Here is a 21,515-nt window from a genome sequence, read left to right as displayed (position 1 = left end):
TGCAGTAAAGATGCATACCATGTTTTGTTCCCTAAAATTATCTTTGACACTTTGCAGCTCAACAAACAAATTTTTTTCGAACAGTTCAAGAAAAACTTCATAAACTACAACATTTTACCTACAAAATGTTTTTTTTTTTTCAATTTCTCTACGATTTTCTTTACCGAGTTACGCAACTTTGAAACTAAAACTGCATTTTTTACAAATAATGTCCGTACTTTGTAAAAAATCATCGTAGACAAAAATAAAAAAGCATTTTAAAGCTTAAAGTTTCAGCTTTAACATGTTATCAATGGTTTTCAAAATTTTTTTCAATTTCTCAGTGGTATGCCCCAAAAAATACATTGTTTTTTTCCTTAAAATTATATATTTTTGACAGCCTGTAGTTCAATAAAAAAATTTTTTTTCGATAAATTCAATGCAAGTACCATAAAGTATGACATTTTCTCTACAAAATGCTTTTTTCAAAATTTTCCTACGATTTTCTTTACCGAGTTACAAGATTTGATTTCTTACAGTACATTTTTCCGAAAAATAACGTTTACCGCAAAAACGCTTACAAACGGTAATTATTCAGAAAGGAGCAAACACAATATTAAACACGCGCGCACACACGTACATGCACACGCGCGCGCTCGCATACACGATGTGCAAAAATGCGACTAGAAACCTCTACGTGGTGCACATTGTGTAATGCTAATGTCGGAGGTAAACGATTTTTCGGAAAAACTATAAAAAATGTGTTTCTTTGAAGTCTTATAACTCGGTCAAAAAAATCGTAGGAAAATTTAAAAGAAAGCATTTTGTAAAGAAAATGTCATACTTTATAGTTCTTGTATTGCATTTGTCGAAAAAAAATATTTTATTGAACTACAGGCTGTCAAAAATACGTAATTTTAAGGAAAAAAACAATGTATCTTTTTTGGAACAGCACTAAAAAATTGAGAAAATTTTTGAAAACCATTGATAGCACGTTAAAGCTGAAACTTCGAGCTTTAAAATGCTTTTTTCATTTTTTATCTACGATGATTTTTCACGGAATACAGATATCATTTGTAAAAAAAATGCAGGTTTAGCTTCAAAGTTGCGTAACTCGGTCAAAAAAAGTCGTAGAAAAATTTTAAACAAAGCATTTTGTAGGCAAAATGTTGTAGTTCATAAAGTTTTACTTAAATTGTTAAAAAAAAATTCGTTTGTCGAGCTGCAAAATGTCAAAGATACAAAATTTTAATGAACAAAACAAAGTGTGCTTTTTTACTGCATAAGACAAGGAAGGTAAAAGAACTTCGAAAATCTGTTGATACAGCGTTAAAGTTGAAAACTTCAAGCTTCAAAATGGTTTTTTTATTTTTTATTTACGATGATTTTTCGCCGAGTTACAGCCATTTGAAAATAGCCTAATTTTTGGTGTCTGGAAAGTGTCCCCCCCCCCTTTTTTTTAATAGTGTACATAGTATTAAGTACAATGTTTTAATTTTTCAAAAAAATTTTAACCATCGTGATAGCTTTATTCTTATGATTATTACAAATATTTTCCGTGTAATCGGTTTTGCTCCGCCTTAAGACTTTCGTGCTTAAAAACTGTAAACACAGATTTTTTAAACAACTGCTGGCAGTCCGTGAGCAGGAGTACTCTAGCAGGAGTATTCTAGCAGTTAGTTTATCGTTGTTCGAGCATTAAGACGCATTAATATATTATCATGAAACCACTGACTAGAATTGTGAGAAATAATATTATTTACTAATCAAAAAATGGCTTATCAACGAGAAAAATTGCCAGAATGTTTGCCGTCAGTAAGGCAATAGTACAGAAAGTACGTAGGCAATACTACAGCAATGTTCCTACATCTTTTGGAGGTCGTTCTAAATTATTATCACGTCAGGATAAAAAGAAAACATATATATATCACATCAGAAGCTGCTGCAACAGCATCAATGGCTGCAAAATTATTGGAAAGCGATGTTGGGAAGAAGATCAGCAAGTGAACTGCTCGGAGAGCATTAAAAGAAGTTAATTTTGTGTAAAATAAAAAAAAACTGCTCTTTCAAATAAAAATATCAAAGCTTGTTTAAAGTTTGTAAAAAATATACAGGGTGTCAGGTAACTACCGCCCGTGGTTTCGTGGATTGATAGATCAAGTAAAACTGAGCAAAGTCCTTTACCATTTTTTAATATTTGCCATAGTTAACGAAATAAAAATTAATAAAGTCTGCAAATAAACGAGTATCACCACGTGCAAGGACCGCCCGCCGGTCGCCGAGACGTACGCAGCCGTGGCTGTAGGTGCGGCGCGGTGCGGTGAGAAGGGAAAAGCAGCAGTAGCTGCGGCCTGCGAACGGCGCGGCAAGGAGGGAGAAGGCTATCCCAATTGCCTACGTCTCGACGACCAGTGGACCGTCCTTGCGCGCGGTGATACGCGCTTATTCGCAGACTTTATTAATTTTTTTTTCGTTAACTATGGCAAATATTAAAAAATGGTAAAGGACTTTTCTGCTCAGTTTTACTTGATCTATCAATCCACGAAACCACGGGCGGTAGTTACCTGACACCCTGTATATACATAAATTGGAATATTAAACAATGGAAAAACATAATATTCTCTAACATTCTAAAATTAATAGAATTTTATTAGATAGACATTCTTGGTGTTGGAGAAGAAAAAGCAAACCTCTTTTACCGCATCATGTTAAGCAATTAAATTTGGCAGAGGTTCAGTTATGATATGGAGATGTATTACAGCGTATGGTGTAGGTCTATTACATCAAATTGAAAGTACAGTAAACCAATATAGTTATAAAGATATTTTAGTAAAGAATTTACTGGAAACGGTTGACGACATGCCAATGCCAGAGTATGATCTTACATTCCAACATAATAATTCTTCCAGTTATTCTGCAAAGAGCATGAGAAATTGGCTTCAGTCTAAACCGTCGAGTCAAACAATCGAGTGGCCTGCTCAAAGTCCAGTCTTAAATCCTATTAAAAATGTCTGGACATACTTAAAAATACAATTAATGAATAACTATAAGGCTCCGCTAATAAAAACAAATAATTTATGGAAGAGTGCAAGAACAGTGATACTCAGTTATGCCAGAATATTGTGAAAGTATTGTGACAAGTATGCTTAAACGTGTTCAAAACATTATTAAAGTCAAAGAATTATGGACAAAATATTAAATATTTACAAAACTTAAATGTTTATTCAAACTGACATGGTGCAAAACCGATTACACGAAAAATATTTGTATTAATCACAAAAATAAAAATATCATGATGATTAAATAAATTGTTCTTAAAAAGCTAAAATATTATACTTTATACTATGTATATTGTTTGTTTTTTATTTTAAGTGCATATATCAAATAAAAATTTATTTTTCTTAAAATGCCACATGTGTGTTCACTTTTGCTCCTCACTGTATAGATATACTAGAAGTTTTGTTTATATATTTACTAGAATTAAAAGATTCAACCAAAATCATTTTCTAAACAAATCTTTATATATTGTTCTCTTCCCTAAATATTCTGATTGCATACAAAAATATTTAATTATAATAACTAGATATTTTATATACTTTCACTGAAATTTGTTTAACTAAACACATCTTTTTAGTTTTTACAATATGTATAACTTTGTACTTAGAAAAGTAGTTAAATGTGCTATTAGTATAATTATACTAACACCACATTTAATTACTTTTATATAAATTATACGTACTGCTTGAAAATTATCGCTTTTTATTTTCTCTTTAATCTTTTAATTATTATTACTAAGTAAATAATAAGCAAACGTTAAGAAAAGTAATTATATTCAATATAACTGTAGTTACAATAACTCCATAAAAATATTTATTCTATTTTCCATACATATCTTAATATTTTACTATATTAATAGTTGTAATTATCATAATTTATAGTAAAACTTCTATATTTGGCAGAATTATACATATAAGATTACTAGATACCAACATTACAGCAATAATAACTACAAAAATGGACTTCATAACTATAATTTTTTAACCATGCAATTATAGTCACAAATATCACATATTTTTCTCTCAATGTAGTATTTGTAAAAGTATGTGTAGAAATACAAAGATTACAGAGAGCCAAATTTAATGAAATTTTACTGTATTAAAAAATGTTAATACCTCATTATAATTAACAAATTTTATCGCCAGTTATAATCAAGAACTAAATTTTTAGTCGTATTTATTAATACATAAATTGATTCAATTTTACCCAATACAGAATAATAAAAATAACAACCATTGTGTATTCTTCTTATAATATTTATTATAAAAATTACAATGAAATAAAAAAGTATGTATGTTTGCATGTGTGTAACATTAACAAAGAATTATATTTCCTTATTATATTGTACAAGTATTGTATTTTCTAAGATATATTTAATTAAACATTATTATACAGTACATCGTAACAAATATATACATAATATTAAGTTTATTCATCCTTTTTCTTTTTTAAAGTTGAATCTGCTCCATCATCGAGATTGTCGTATCCGTTTGTGTCGACGTCTTAGGCATTGGAATTTTTTTATTCGCTTCAATCGATATCTTTCGAGTTTGTTTTGCATTAAATTTCACTTTAGAACTAGGCGCTTGAGAATCCTTATTTTCCATTAGTAGCGATTCTCTCAATTGATCCAGGCTGATTGTTTTATTTTTATTTGACGTCTTATTTTCTTTCAGATCTAACTAATTTTAAAATAAAAATAATTGCATCAGTACATTTAAATTATATTTCGTGGAAAATACTTTTTAATAACATTTACTATTGTATTTAAATCTATTTCAGAGATACGAATTTTGAAGTTTCTGCAGTATCAAATTAAATAAACATATTAACCCTCCGAGGATACCGTGAGTCTTTAAAGACTCCAGCAAATTTTCAATTTTAAATTATTTTCATAATAAAAGAAAAAAATCGGTTTTCCTTCCCCCAAAAAGTTGTTAAACTTAACAACCACGTAACACCGTATTTTATCAGTCGTGTTTCATATAGTAACATGTGAAAGTTAATCTAGAAATAACAACAGTCATTCTTGGTAAGTCTTGCGAAGTAATATTTTACATAAATTAATCATATTTTTTGCTATTTTTAATCTTAATTTTGATATGTAATATAAATAAAAAAGAATTTTATTTATATAAAATAATGCATAACTTGATTAGATTGTATTCGTGCGTTTTAGAAAATAATTTTAAAAATAAGACGATAATTTTCGCTTTTTTTCTTATTTTGCAAAATTACTGATTTTTAAATTATCAGATAATTGTACTTTTTAGTAAGTATCTTTACATTATTTTTTTTCACAAGTACTAGCTTTCGACTTTTTAAAGCTAAAAGAATTTTTTATGCATGTATAAAAAAGTTATGAATTTTTTAATTCATCGACAAATTTTGTCAATTCTGCTTCAAATTGGATCTCTTAAAAAAAAAGTAAAAAACGTTTTGAGTCAATTATAAAATCGTATTCTAAAATGCTGGAAGGAAATATCAGAATTTTTCACATTTTTTAAAACCCTTTTTAAAAAGACAAAGACACCAATCCCCGGTGTCCAAGTAAACAGTAAAAAATAACGGTGTTCTCGAAGGATTAAGTATTAAATCCCACACAGTATGTAATATTGCAGTAACAATGCATAAGTACTTCTATAATATTAAATATTCATGAAAATTTATCGCATAAATATTTCTATTATATTCTAATAATATTAGGTGTAGTAAAAAAAAAATCCATTTTTTTCCAATGGAAATCGTCGAGTTCGACCGTCATGTAAGCACTGTTTCGATTACAAAAGCTAACCATTGCACAAAAAAACCGTTTGGAACCACTTAAATAAGGTTGGATACAAAAAGAAGCTGGATGTATGGGTGCCACACGAGTTAACGTAAAAAAACATGGATCAAATTTCCATCTGCAAATCGCTGCTGAATCGCAACAAAATCAACCCATTTCTGAAGCGAATAGTTACTGGTGATGAAAAGTGGGTCACTTACGACAGCGTCAAGCAAAAACGGTCGTGGTCAAATCGCGGTGAACCGGCGCAAATAGTGGCCAAGCCAGGATTGACGGTCAGAAAGGTTTTGCTGTGTGTTTGATGAGATTGACAGGGAATCATCTATTATGAGCTGCTCCCCTACGGCCAAACTCTTAATTAACAGATCTTCGGACCTATACTGTCAACAATTGGACCGTCTGAAGAAAGCAATCGCCCAGAAGCGGCCAGCTTTGGCCAATAGGAGAGGAATTGTGTTCCATCAGAACAATGCCAAGCCACACACATCGATAGTGACTCGCCAGAAGCTCCGGGAGCTTGGTTGGGAGATTCTGATGCATCCACCTTATAGTTCGGACCTGGCACCAAGTGATTACCACCTGTTCTTGTCTATGGCGAATGATTTTGCTGGTGAAAAATTCGCCTCAAAAGAAGCTTGTAAAAATCGACTAGGCCAGTTTTTTGCCAATAGGGACAAGAGTTTCTATGAGAGAGGCATAATAAAATTATCTTCAAAATGGGAACAAGTTATCGAACAAAACGGTGTACATTTGATCTAAATCAGATCATTCTAACTAAGCTAAATAAAGCCTTCAATTTAATGTAAAAATAATGAATTTCTTTTTACTACAGTTAATATTATGATATCTGTAATGTAGTGACATTTGTACAATATTAAGGCTCTTGGCGCCTCAGCCGATAACTCCACGTTGACAGTAGCGACATTTCGTCATGGACAAAATTAGAACTAATAAGCGTAAAACGTGACAGATAAATGATGAAATGTCGTGCATATCATTTTGTTATTGTTTTATTATGAAAATATGACTTGTCTTCTATTTACCAAATTCGTAAAAATGGACCACAAATAAAGTTTCTTTGAATTTTATACATAAAAACACATTTTTCACTACTTTCAATAGCTATTTGTATTTTCCTAACCGAATAGGCTTCACTCCACATGCTTTTTACGATTATTTACTGACTGTTAAGCAGAAAAAGTATAGTCGACACCAATTTTTACATTTTAAAACAATTTCGTTACACTGTTTCATTCAAATTCTCTTTATTTACAAATGCAACGTCAAAAACTTTTATGTATGATTTCTCGCTTATGATGTCACGACTTGAATATGGCTGTGGCAAGTAAACAAGAGCCTTAATGTTATAAAATAGCATTATTCATACAACAGAAAAATCGGAATACAATATACAATGTTATTAAAACATGTCAGTAATATCGCAAGAATATTGCAAAATATCACAGCAATATTTATGAAATATTAAAGTAACACATCATAATGTAATATTGATACAACATAGTTATATTAGTGTAATATATTTTAATATTTGTTTGACATTGCAGTAATAATGTAGTACGACATACTAAATCGGATTATTTGTACAATATTGCAGTAATACTTCACAAAATAATACAAATATTACAGAAATATTACATTATCATATTTCGCTTTATAATATCTTACAAGGTGAATCCTTGACATGTATATCACCAATTTTAATAAAATTTTATGAGTGTGTAGTGTTAACTAACACCTTTACTGTAGTAAAGCCGTTCATTGCACAACTTAGGCATTCTCGAAATAATGACAATTAAATTTCCAGCATCTACAGTACCGTTATAGAACGATTGTTGAGTAGCGTGGAACGTTAGGTCGACTCATGCGTTTGGGGTCTCAAATTCGATCCCCGCAAAGAGGATCACCTTTTTTTTATTTAAATCTTAGTTTTAAATTGTTATATATAATTTTTAAACCGTTTTTAATTATTTAATATAAAGTATATTATTTAAAAAAAAATCAAGGAACTTAAAAATGGTTTTTCATTATAAATTAAATTAAAATTTCTCATGAACACAAAAAATATAAAACACACGAATAAAAGGCTTAAAAAATAAAAACAAAAAATACATATGCAATAAAAATGTATGACTGTTTTCTAAGTTTACAGCTTTTAAATGATACTTATCGTCAAATCAGTTAAAACTCAATCGTCCGTTGTATAGGTTGTAGATATAACGATTATATAAAAACATTTATTTTGACATTCTTAAAACAGTCCTAAATTTTTACTGCAAATATATTTTATGCATTTATAAAAAAATTTACTTTATTTAACAATAGAAGAGCATTTCTAAAAATTCGTTGATTATTTTAAATTAATATATTTTATATCAAATAATTAAAAACGGTTTAAAAATTATATATAACAATTTAAAAACATAAGATTTAAATAAAAAAAGTTTCATCCGCGGAGATCAAACCTGAGACCCCAAACGTACGAGTCAACGTCCTAACGCCCCACGTTACGTCGCTTACTCGAGAATCGTTCTTCTGTAACTGTACTATAGATGCTAGAAATATTAAATTGTCATTTTTTCAAGAATGTCTAAGTTGTGCAATGAACGGATTTACCGCAGTAAAGGTCGAGTAAATACTACATACCCATAAAATTTTATTAAAATCGGTGATATACATGTAAAAGGTTTCCATTGTTAGTAATATTACTGCAATATTATATTGTATTATATCACAATTTAGAGTCCAATCGAATATTCGATTCCGGTTTCGGCCAAACATTTAAGGTTCGGTTAAATTTCGGTTTCGGGCGAAACTGAAGCAAAGTTTCAGCTATGTAACCAAAACTGAAGTTGTACGACAGCCAGTAACATCGGCGCGGCGCAGCAATCGCTGCAATTTAGCAAGTAAACAATTATTTAATTCTACTGGACAAATTTATGCAGAGAGACTAACAAGGGCAATCCGCGACAATTGACTCACCAATTTTAATAAAATTTTATGGGTGTGTAGTATTCACTCACCCCTTTACTGTGGTAAAGCCGTTCGTTGCGAAACTTAGGCATTCTCGAGAAAATAACAATTAAATATTTCCAGCATCTATACCATTACAGAAGAACGGTTGTCGAGTTGGCGATGTAGCGTAGGTCGTTAGAATGTCGATTAGTACGCGTGGGGTCCCAGATTCGATCCCCGTGAATAAGTTTTTTTTTTTTTAATTTAAATCTTATATTTTTAAATTGTTATATATAATTTTTAAAGTGTTTTTCATTATTTAATATAAAATGTTATTTAAAAAAGAATTAAGGAATTTAAACATGCTCTTTTATTATTAAATAAATTAAAAGTAAAACAAAAAATAACAAATGAAAGAAGTCTTTTTAAAAATGTTAATGAAGTTTGTTTTCTAAATTCTCTTAATCAAATGAAATGTAAAGACTGTGCACATGAAATGTCAATGATTATATGTGCATGGTGCAATGAACCATTGTGTTTTAATTGTTTTTACGACAAGTATCACCCTAAAAACTGTAAACTAATTGTATAATAGTTATTGTAAATTTTTATTGCAAATATTTTTTGTGTTCATGAGAACTTTTAATTTATTTAATAATAAAAGAGCATGTTTAAATTCCTTGATTCTTTTTTAAATAACATTTTATATTAAATAATGAAAAACACTTTAAAAATTATATATAACAATTTAAAAATATAAGATTTAAATTAAAAAAAAAACTTATTCACGGGGATCGAACCTGGGACCCCACGCGTACTAATCGACATTCTAACGACCTACGCTACATCGCCAACTCGACAACCGTTTTTCTGTAATGGTACTATAAATGCTGGAAATATTTAATTGTTATTTTCTCGAGAATGCCTAAGTTTCGCAACGAACGGCTTTACCACAGTAAAGGAGTGAGTGAATACTATACACCCATAAAATTTTATTAAAATCGGTGAGTCAATTGTCGCGGAGTCTCCTTGTAAGTAACTTGATAAGCATAAATAACGGTAAATTATTATTTTTATTTTACAACATTCAATTATTTAACTTCAACTATTAGACTGTGTTTGGACGCTCACATGCTTCATTCTATCATGCTTTTTCTGTCTTTCATAAGTAATGAGCGATAAAAATAGACATTATTGAGTATAATATGTGGTAAATGTAATATGATATTAAAAAAAATTATATATATATATATATACACATACACGTCGCAAATAGCAATTTTAGAAAAATAGTAACTGACTAGACAAACAACATTTGTCTGGTTAGATTAAGTTGCTCCGGAAGTATGCTGCACGCGTTCCCGGAGCCCCCCAGTCATGGACCAGGGCAGGACACCCGGAGAGGTTTTAGTGGGTATGTCCCCGCCGACACGTCGTCGGCGGGGAAGAGCCCCACATAACCACCAGGCCTCCCCCGGGGCCTGGGGTATGCGGTAACGCATTTCCTCTCCGTAAACAAAACAAAAAAAAAAAATGGTTAGATTAAGTTAGAATAAATTATATAATTTTTGTGTTTTTAAAGCAGGCATTTTGTGTTTTTAATTCTAAGCTATTTGACCAAGCAAATGCTATTTGCCTAGTCAGTTACTATTTTCTTAAAATTGCTATTTGCCTACAACACACGCACACGCACACACATATAGACAAGGTAAAATTACCTATTATGGGATAGGTTCCTAATATCAAGTTTAATAAGCAAGGTTTCTGCTACATTAATAAACACATGTAATTGGTACCATCATAAATTTATTATTTTTGAGGTAAAATCTATTTACTACCCAGCAAACGACAAATGATTGGATTGGATAAATTCATATAAATCAAGTTTCTGAATCCGCAAACAAGATATGATATTAAATTTTATAGAAACTGAACACATTGAATCCGTTTCCTATATTTCTGATTAAATATAATTCATTGCATTTTTTTCACGTGAATCATCCAAATAGAATATACGTGAGCACAACAATATTTTTGTAATATTTTCAAAAACAATATTCGTAACAAAAATTTTATTTCTTAAGAATTTTTTTCGGAAATTTTCAAGTGGTCACCCATCCAAATCGCGACTCCGGTAAACGTTGCTTGACCTTCGTGATTGCTGCGAACCGATCCCTCATGATGACCTATAACCCTTAAACACGTAAATGGGTCTGAGAGACCCCATATGAAGTTTCGAACGCTCCTGTGTGAAGACGGAATGAGATAGGAGGTTCGGACTAAGACATAAAAAAAGTTTGAAATCTTCTCTTTCGATTGATATAGTTGATCAACTTTTTTGGTCAGCTAGAATTCAAACGGCACAGCAGCAAAGTTTTGTTAGGGTCAATGCGACCCATATAGTGTGTAAGTGAAACTTTTTCTGTGAGTATTTTACATAAAAAAAACTGAACAAAATACGTTCGAACAGGTCAGTTCGCGGATGTTACTTGCATATACTCTGTCTAAATAAAGAATACTATAAAATGCTGTAGAAAAGAGTTTTTCCGAAATATATCATGAAACATCAATTTTCAACTTTAGACACGATTTAATAAAAAATACTTCAATCATATTCGCCTTATTACATAAATACATTTCTTTAGTAGAAAGGACAATAATATAATTTTTTTGAAAGTATGAATCTTTAGCTTTAAAACGCCGTATTGGAAAGTCCTTAAAAGTTTTTTGTTGCAAAGATATGATTTTTTGAAAGAAAAGTGGATTTTTGACCAATTTCTCATTTTTGCTTAATGGTTTTTCTTTTATAACTTTACAATAAATTATTTTTCGACAATGCTGAATGTGTAGTCACACTTCTAAGATTCTGAAATTTATTTAAAAAAAAAAAAAATTGTAGAAAAATATTGATTGTAATCAAAGTAGCTTCTCAAAGTTGAAAAAGTCTCCCAGACCCGAAAAAGTGTTTCCGTATTTTACAGGATCGGTGTGTTTAAGGGATAAACACTTTATGCTGATATGTATATAACTGATCAGGTCAATATAGGTTATCGAAAAAATGAAATATGTATAATGAAAGCACATTACTTATATAAACAAGTATAAAATTATAGTTTTTTTACTGCATTTCGCAAATGCAGAATAGCATCTGGAATAACTTTTCTGTTATTTGTTTAAATAAGAATGCAATTAGAAGATATATATTAATATAATATAATTAAATATAAAAAATTCTTTTTGACTTCCGTTTTCGGTAGCGAGAGTGTGTGTGAAGAGTGCGATTGATAAGCAGGTGTTAGGAGATAAGGTGAGACGTGTTGGAGTGCGAGGAAGGGAAGGGAAAGAGAAGAAGCTGGTGGTAGAGGGTAAATAAAGGTAAAGGGCGGGGATAAGGGAGTGGAGAGATAAAAGGGAAATAGGTGGATAGGAGTTGGAGGTTAAACGAGCAGGAGGTAGAGCAGGCCACAAACGTAGTTAGTGGAGATAGCACTAAACAGAAAAAAAGGCAGAGATAGCGGTGCCGTCGTGGCAGAAGTGGGAAGCGTAAGGGAAAAGATTAGGCGGAGACGCGGGAAATTTGAAAAGGAAAAAGATAGTGAGATAGGAGAAGAACGAAATGGAGAAAGGAAAAAGGGGTGGAAAAGAAGGAAGAGAGGTAGGAAGGCAAGAAAAGAGGAAAGGGGAAAAGAGAAAAGTGGGAAGACCGAGCAAGGCAGATTTTATGAGGAATAGAGTATACAGTCTGTCGTTGATAGATGCGTTTAAGAGAGGAAAAAAAAGGAAGGAGATAAATGCATTACAGGCAGATATTTTTAAAAAAAATTTAAAGGTATTGAGATCGCCAGAAAAACAGCAGGAAAAACAGCCGGAAAAACAAGATAAAGGAAGGTTGAGTGAGATATTAAGTGAGGTGAGGGAGGGTTTTAAGGAAATTAAAGCGGAATTAAGAGAGGTGAAGGAGGGGAAAGGAGAGATGAGAGAGTAGATGGAAGATATGAGGAAAAGATTAGGCAGTTTAGAGAAAAAAGTGGAAAAGATCGAAAAAGGTAAGTGACAAAAGGAGAAAAAGGAGGAGGGTAAAGAAAGAAAGAAGGAGAAAAAAGTAAAGCAGATAGAGAGAAGGAAAAAAGGAGAGATGATGGAATTAGAAAAAAGGATGAAGAGAATAGAGTTAGAGGAAAAAAAGAGGAAAAGAAAAAAAAATATAATCATAAAAAAAGTGAAACCAAACGAGAAAGGGATAGAGGGGTTAAGAAGAGATAGAAGAGATGGTGGGGGCGACAAGAGCGACAGCGAGAGTGGAAGGGATAAGGAGTATAGGGAAGAAAGATAAGAAGGAAAAAGAAATGGTATGGGTTACCGAGTGTAAAGGAGAAAATTGAAGTGATGAAAGAAAAAACGAAGCTGAGGGAAAGAAGGGAGTAGATAGTAAATGATCTGACAAAAAGAGAGAAGGATAGAGTGGTGGATAAGAAAGGAAGCGGAAAGGATAAAGAGGGAAGGTAGGAAAGTAAGAGTAGAATATATGGATTGAGGAGAAATTATGGGTGTGAGATGAAACTAAGGATGAGTTGAAGGAATGGCAGGGAAAAAAGTAAGAGAATGAAAGGGGGGGATAGAGGAGGGTAGAAGAGTAAAAAAAAAGGGGGGATTTTTAGTAGGGTGGCGGACGGAAGAAGAGGAAAAGGGGGGAAAAAAGAAATATAAAAAATAAGAAGCGTAAGAAAAAGAAAAAGAATAAAAAAACAAATGGTAAAAAGTATAAGGTAAGCTTTTGCAATGTGGTAGGCATGAAAAACAAAAAGAGTGATTTCAGGAAGTAAGACTTGGTTACAGAAGAAAGGATAGGAAAGAGTTCAAAAATGGCTGCCAAAGGGATACGGGTGGGAAGTGCAAGAGGTGGCAAAGAAGAGTAAGAAAGGGAGGGCAATTGGAGGAATGATTATGGGGATAAGGGAAGGGATAAGAGAAAAAGATTATAAGGAAAGAAAAAAGGAGGGATTACAAGCAGTAAAAGTAAATTTAGGGGGAGAGTAGTAGAGAAGTGTATGTGAATGGAAATTTGGAAGAAAAAATGGGGCAGCTGAGAGAGTGGATGAAGGATAGAAAAAAAGGGGTGAGAGTGTTAATAGGGAGAATTTCAATGCTAGGACGAGGAGAGAAAAGGGAAGAATAAGTGAGAATGAAGAGGGAGGGGTAGAACAACAAAAGAGGAGCTCAAAAGATGAAAAGGTAAATAGAAAAAGAAACTATGTGGTTATATAGGAGAATTGGGATGGTCGATATTAAATAGAAGCGTAAAGGGGGATGAGGAGGAGAAATAGATGTATACAGGAGGAAAGAGAGGGACCGTAATAAATTAAGTGATCGGGAATGAGGAGACAAGAAAGAAGGTGGAAAAGATGAAAATGGAGGATTGGATGGACTCCGACCATCCATACCGATAACGGTATGGATGGAGGGAGGAGGGCGGAGGAAAGAAAAGACCGGGAAGGGAAAAGAGAGAGAAAAAAAGGAAATTTGAACAGAAAAAGAAAAAAAGAAATTTGAGGAATACTTTAGGAAGAGGGATAGTAATGGTAAAGGGATAGGGGAAGTTTAGAGAAAAATGAAAAGAAGAGTAGAAGTGTCATTAGAGAGAGTAGAGAAGGAAGAGAAGAAGGAACAAAGAGGATGGTAGGATAAGAAATGTAGGGATAGGAAAAGAGAGGTTATGGAGGAATTAAAGAAGTGGAGGAAGAGAGGGGAAGAGGGAAAAAATATAAGATGAGGAGGAGGTACAGGGAACATTGTGAGAAGAAGAAAAGACAGAGAAAAAAATGGGAGAAAGAAATAGAAAGAATAAGATCCGAAACGAATGTGTGGAAGGTAGTGAATAAAGAAAGGAGGAAAAGAAAGAGTCAGGGAAGGGATTGAAATAAGGAAGTGGGAAAAACACTTTAGAGGAGGAGTAGAGTAGAGGATAAGAGGGGAGGTAAAGGGGAGAGGAATAGAGGAGGAAGAAGAGATTAGTAAAGAAGAAATTGTTAGGGCAATAATAAAATTAAAGGAGAGAAAAGCGGCAGGGGGGGAATAGGATTATAAATAAAATATAGAAATATGGGGCAAAAGAAATAAGAGAATGGCTTTGGGAGATATGCAATAGAGTGCAATAGAGTGTGAAAGGAAGAAAGCCGGAAGAGTGGAGAGAGGGGATAGTGGTACCAATAGTGAAAAAAAGGGAAGGGGGAAAAGGTAGAAAACTATAGGGGAGTTACGCTTACGCAAACGGCGTATAAAGTGTACGCAGCAGTTTTGGCGGAGAGATTGAAGGAAAAAGTGAAAAATAAAAGCATATTACCACCGAGTCAAACGGGGTTCGGGAGAGAGATAAGAACGATAAACCACATATACGTGTTAAACTATCTAATAAATAAAAAAATAGCGCAAACAAAAGGCAAAATAGTAGTTATGTTCATGGATATAAAAGCAGCGTTTGACTCGGTGGATAGAGATACTGGTACAAACAATGAGGAGGAAGGGAGTGAGAAAAAGTCTGGTGGTGAGGTGTGAGGAAGTTTTGGAGAAGACAATAAGTAGAGTAAGGATGAGGGGAAGAGAGGAGGGAAACTTTTGGACAGGTAGAGAAGTGAGACAGGGATGTCCGTTGAGCCCATGCATGTTCACACTACTGCTAGCGGATTTGGATGAGGAGTTAGAAAAGGGGAAATGGGGGGGAGTAAAGGTAAAGGGAAAAAAAAATCTATTCCCTGGCGTATGCGGATGATGTGGCGGTGGTGGCAGAAGATAAAGCAGAGATGAAAAGATTGATAAAAACATTAGAAAGATATGTAGAACAGAAAAGATTAGAGGTAAGTGTGGAGAAAACAAAAATGATGAGGTATTGAAGAAGGGGTGGAAGACAGAAAAAGATACTATGGAAATAGAAAAGAAATGAAATAGAGGAGGTAAAAAGGTATAAATATCTGGGGTACATGATGGCAAATAGGAGACAGAAAGAGCATATATAGAAGACAGTCAAAAAAGGAGCAATAGTGATAAGAAAGGTATGGAAAATAGGAAAGAGGAAATTCGGAAAGAACTAGGCTAAAAGGATGTGGTTATTTGATAGGTTCGTGCGGACGGTAGTTTGCTATGGTGCAGAAATTTGGGAGTGGAAAAAAAGAGAAGAGGTAAAGAGGATACAGGTATTTGAAATGGGTAATAGGGGTGGGAAGGTATACATCGGGGTACATGGTAAAGGAGATGCAGAGGAAAAAATTAAGGGGAAGGGCATGGAGTTATGAAAAGAAACTAGAGGCAGAAGGAGGGGGGGAGTTGGCAAGGTTGTGTTGGGAGGCGGCGGGTCTAGCGCACATCCCGATAGCGCACGTCCCGATAGCACACAAACCATTCACAATGGCAGATGCCTAGAGATTTTCCGTAGGTTGGGTAAGATAAGTCAAGATGATTGGTTGGTGCGCTATCGGGATGTGCGCTATCGGAACTCTCCCGTTAGGAGGAGATAAGAGATAGAGTGAAGGAGGGAAGAATGATGGGAAAATGGGAGGAGGAAAGAAGAGGTTTCTATGAAGAAAAGAGCTGGAATATCAAGGATATAGAAAAGTTGAGAGAAGAAGGAGGGTTATGGGGGAAAGAGGTGGTAGCAAGAGAGAGGAGGCGGCAGGAGGAGGAAAGGTGGGAAAGAATTAAGAGTTCAAGGTTCAACAGATGGTATAACAGAGTAAAGGGGAAGGGAGTGCTGGAGTACTTGAAAAGGGATTGAAAGGAGGAAAGATGGTAAAGGATTGCAAGGTTTAGGTTAGGAGACGGTATAAAAGGAGGTAGGTACTGGAAAGAGAAAAAGAAAAGAAAGTGTAAAATATGTAAATGGGGAGAGGAAACGTGGAAACATATATGGGAGGAATGCACGGATTGGGGGATAGAAAAAGGATGGCAGGAGATGGTAGAAGAGGTTTTAAGTGAGAGGGGGGAGGGAGAGGTTTGGATGAAGAGACTGGAGGAAATGAAGGAGGAAGGAGGTTGGCTTGGAATGAATGGAAGTATGGAAGGAAGGAAGGAAAATGCGGCGGAAACGGAGGTCCAAGGAATGAGTATAAAATGATGTATTGATGGATGAGTGTGTATTTCGTTCTCTCTTCTCTCTCGTGCGGAATGAAAAGATGCGAGAAGCATAGATATTTTGTAAACGGAGCGGAGGTCTGCAGTGTACACCGCAAAAGGAATAAAGCACTATTACTACTATAAAAAATTCTTTTTAAATAAATAATTAAAAAATATTGTTTGCTCATTGGGATGTAGATCGAGGTTTCTTCATATGGACCTATTTCATCTATTGATATGAATATTTATATTTCTCACAAACAATACGTGATGCACATAGGACTATAGGACCGCATGCCTTTTTAAAGACGTCTTAAAGTCAACATTTGAAAGACGTCTGTAGACGTCTATGCAAAGTCGACTTGCAGTCAACTCTGAAAGCCTGATTTATTGTTAGAAAAGTCAACTTACAGTCAATATATGGAGGGTTGTGCTGTTAAAGTAGTTAAATATAATTCATTGCATTGTACATTAAATATGATACCAAAAGCAAATAGCCAATTCACAATTACAGATTCAAACAAATGGACGCACGTTCATTGCAATGAATATTGAATATAACATTACAAGCAAATAACCAATCCACAATTACAGATTCAAACAAATTGATCGCACGTTTATTGCATTGTACATTGAATATGAGATTAAAAGCAAATAACCAATCCACAATTACGGATTCAAATAAATAGATCGCACGTTTTATTTTTGTGTACATTGAATGAGATGCAAAAAACAAATAGCCAATCCGTAATTATTGATTCGAATGGATTACGGATAAAAAACAGATTCAAAAAAATCCAAAAACTTGATTCAATTTCGTTCCATTTAATAATCCTAAATATTTTCCAATTATTTCTCGTTTGCTGGGTAGAAAATTTATGATTAGATTATGCGTGTAATCGTTAAACAAAAAATTTTTTGAAATTAGATGGTAAGATTTATTGAAATGAGTCTTTAAACTTTGTTTATTGTAAAATAAACAAATATTTAACAATAAATTCTGCATGCAATGATAGAGTAAAATCATATTAATAGAAAAATACAGGATAATTTGCTTAATTACAAATATTAGATTTGGTGAACGTAAAACCGCAAAGCGTGAAACTCATAATATACAACACTCAAAAATCTGCATTTATTATTGCATATTTTGATTTCAAAAGCTTTCCAAAATGCTATAATAAAATTTTTTATTGAGGATTTTCAAATTATGAAACTTGAAAGTTATGTGGCTTTCAGCATTAGCACTCAGACTTTAAAAAATCTCGAAAAGAGTAGATTTTGGAGAAAAATGTTACGTACAAAAGAGTATCAAAAGAGCTATTTGATCAATCACCAGATTTTGAGTTTGGAGCCTAATTTGAATCTAGTAACATTCAAGTCGATAAGACCCATCTCATATAAAAAAAATGTGTCATATTCAAAATCCTTTTTTTAAATTAGCACAATCAGCAATTTTGATAAAAAATTTCATATATAACAAAGTATAATTATTATTGGTTGCTAACTTTTGACAATAAAACTTAAATATATTTACTATAATTTGGATATATAAATAAAAGTTTATTTAATATATACATTAAATAAATTATAAGCCTTTAAGGCTCCTGAGTACTCGCCGCGGCCATATTGAAGTCGTGACGTCAGAAGCGAGAAATTGCGTGAAATGACACGTAATTTTGTCCGACATGCCATTTGTAAATAAAGCCAATTTGGATAAAACAAACTAAGCAGATGACTTTAAAACACTTCTAAATATCGGTCACGACTATCCTTTTTCCGCCTAGCAGTCAGTAAATAGTCGTAAAAAGCACGTAAAGTGACGTCTATTCAGACAGGAAAACACACGGATAGCTATTAAAAGGAGTGAAAAATGTACTTTTATGTATAAAATTCAAAGAAACTTTACTCGCGGTCCATTTTTATGAATTTGGTAAATACGAGACAAGTCATGTTTTTACAACACATAATAACAAAATGACATGCACGATAACATTTCATCGTCAATCTGTCACGTTTCACGTGTATTAGTTCTAATTTTGTCCGCGACGAAATGTCGCTACGGTCAACGCGGAGTTCTCGGCTGAGGAGTCAGGAGCCTTAAAAAAAATGTATATTACAATAGGCGACCTTCCCCTAAATACACATATAAATAGTATATTTCTTTTGCATGCATCTATACATATATCCCTTTCTAAGATTTTTATATTTTTCATGAAAGTTTTGGTTTCGGTTTCAAATTCGACCGGAACTAAAGATTGACCGAATATTCGATTTTGGTTTCGCGGAAAATAAAAAAAAGTGGTTTCGATCAGACTCTGTCACAATGTTTTTATAAAATTTTTATATTTTATTGTTGCAAACTGTATTATTCTTTTTAAATATTTTATTTAATAGAATATTTTAAAAATATTCTATTATAATATAGTTAAATATAATATAATATATATTGTTACAATATTACATGCTATGTGAAACATCCACTTTTATTTTAGATTGCTTAATAAATCAAAGAACAGTTTAACCAGTTCAGAAACATTTAGAGTACATAAATCTTAGAATAAATTATCTCGTACGTCAAACTTCATAAATATTCATCACTTACTTTCTTTAGATTAGTAGCCATTTTTTGCATTTTAGCTTTCAACTTAATACTGCGAGATGTTACAACTTTGAAAACATTTTTATCTTTATAAGTCCTTTTGTTCTTTCCCATTTTCTCTGTAACATTCATCATTCTTTACAAATTCTTGTAAATCATTAATGTTATTAATTTTAAGTTTCTTCGTTGCTGGCTCCTCGCCTTTGACTACTCTCTGTTTCAATAAAAACGATATTCGAACCATTTGTTTATTTGGTGAAACGTCCCTAACATCGTGTATGTTGAAGATAGAATCGGCGGACAACATATAACCGAGTTTCTGTTCAACTAGTAATCTTCCGAGTGTACAAACATCATCTCCTTTGTCTGCCTTTACAAAACAATACACATGAAACGTAGGTGGCTTAAGACAAACTTTTTCCAGCTCTTTTTGCGTGAACCAGTCAGACAAAACGTCCAAAAAATCAATGGCCGACGCAGGTAAATTCATTACTATATGTTCGGAACCTGGCAAATCCTGAGCTCGTCTGGCTAAAATATCATTTTTGACAACTTTTCTCAGAAAATCTCTACCGTCCATATTGAAAACCTTAAAATTATCTCTTAATTTGTTAATAGCAACATTATTTTGCAGCCATTTGTAAGATTCGGGATTCAAATCGTTAGCGAGTACCTGAATCTTTTTACGCGCCGCGGGAATCGCAAAAGGCCCCACTCCCGCGAACACATCGTACAGAACGTCATCCTGCACCATAAAAGTTACCAGTCGTGCGTGTTCGGTGGACAAACGTGGATTCCAGTAAACCTGCGCAAAATCGAATTGATACGTGCAACCATGTTCCTTCGTGATTGTTACTGTATTTTTCTCGCCGGCCAGGATCTCCATGGCAAAATATCGGAACGATGTGTCAATTGTATTGATTTTATTTACTACTGTACGTGCGCTGGCGGTCTTGTCGAGAAACACTTGACCAATGATAAATTTGTATGGCAAGTGTACGTCACGTAAATTCAACTGCAGGATATGTCCCACTAGACTATATGCTGTAGGAACTTCAATATCCTCTGGAAGAATTGATTTTAGTATAATGTCTCGACGCCAATTATCATACTTTATTGTAACATTCGTTATATTAAAATGACTATATTGATCTATTAGTAGTTTCCTATCGTTCTCAGTAATATCTTCAAATTTTGTGACGATATCAGGGTTCAGATAAACAACAGCTCCATCATTTGTCTTTTGAACTGATTTAAAATTACATATCTTCAACAAATATTTCTTCAACACGTGTATATTTTTTGAGATAGCAACATCACGCAACTTTAATGTCGATACAGTCATAACCGATGTAAATGCATCACGATCCAGGCATGTCATCCCACGAACAGATGCTGGAGGAACCAGCAAAGAAGTCATAGCGGTTGTATAAAACTTGCACCAGTTATTCAAGCAGCTAGATCGTTGTGTAATACTGACGAATCTGCCAATTGCCATATACAGGATCATACACTGCAGAACAATACAAACAACTAACCGTAACAGCTATCTTATTAGACAATTTTTAATTTAACAATAATAAAAAATATGAAAGTAGTAATAAAATATTATTTTCTATACATTTCAAAAATTCACAAAAAATTATAACAAAAAAAATCAAAATAGAAGATAATGTAATGAACTTTTAAAAGCTATATTTTATACAAATGTTGGACGTTTTTTAACAATTAAAAAACGTTGAATTATAATATTGCGAGAGTTGAATCAACATTTCAAAACATAGATTCAACATTTAAAAAAATATTGTAAAACATCTAATATTTGTTGAATAAAGTTATCCACTGAAAATATCTACTGTCTTGTAGATTGCAATTTAACATTTAAGAATATTGTTCGATATTGATTTAACATTTATTCCATATACATGCAATACAGATTTCATATATGGGGCATTCCACGTGAAAGAGGTCCACCTAAAAATAAACTGTTTGGCATTTTTTAAATGATAATGA

General features: G+C 32.9%; 2 protein-coding genes across 4 annotated transcripts in view; both read right to left on the bottom strand.

Moving 5' to 3' along the window:
• Nucleotides 1-21,515, bottom strand: part of LOC105196714 (FAD synthase) — a 261,018-nt gene that overhangs the window by 208,741 nt on the left and 30,762 nt on the right. The gene's annotated exons all lie outside the window — the stretch shown is intronic.
• The window catches only part of LOC105203317 (tRNA (guanine(37)-N1)-methyltransferase), a 49,687-nt gene continuing 32,453 nt past the window's right edge, over nucleotides 4,282-21,515 (bottom strand). The window contains exons 2-3 of one of the 2 annotated variants that reach the window (XR_003269437.2): nucleotides 19,506-21,015; nucleotides 4,282-4,718 (exon numbers count right to left, since the gene is read on the bottom strand). Coding sequence is in view for 1 of the 2 variants with exons in the window: in XM_026140766.2 (XP_025996551.1) it covers nucleotides 19,591-21,012 (1,422 nt within the window). In the remaining variant the exon portion in view is untranslated. Of the gene's footprint in view, nucleotides 4,719-19,501; nucleotides 21,016-21,515 lie in introns of those variants that run through there. The other variant, XM_026140766.2, reaches the window with a different exon arrangement.

Source organism: Solenopsis invicta, chromosome 4 (assembly GCF_016802725.1).
Source record: "Solenopsis invicta isolate M01_SB chromosome 4, UNIL_Sinv_3.0, whole genome shotgun sequence".
Taxonomy (NCBI): domain Eukaryota; kingdom Metazoa; phylum Arthropoda; class Insecta; order Hymenoptera; family Formicidae; genus Solenopsis; species Solenopsis invicta.
The sequence above is the reverse complement of the archived record's forward strand: the minus strand, read 5'-3'. Positions and strand labels throughout refer to the sequence as shown.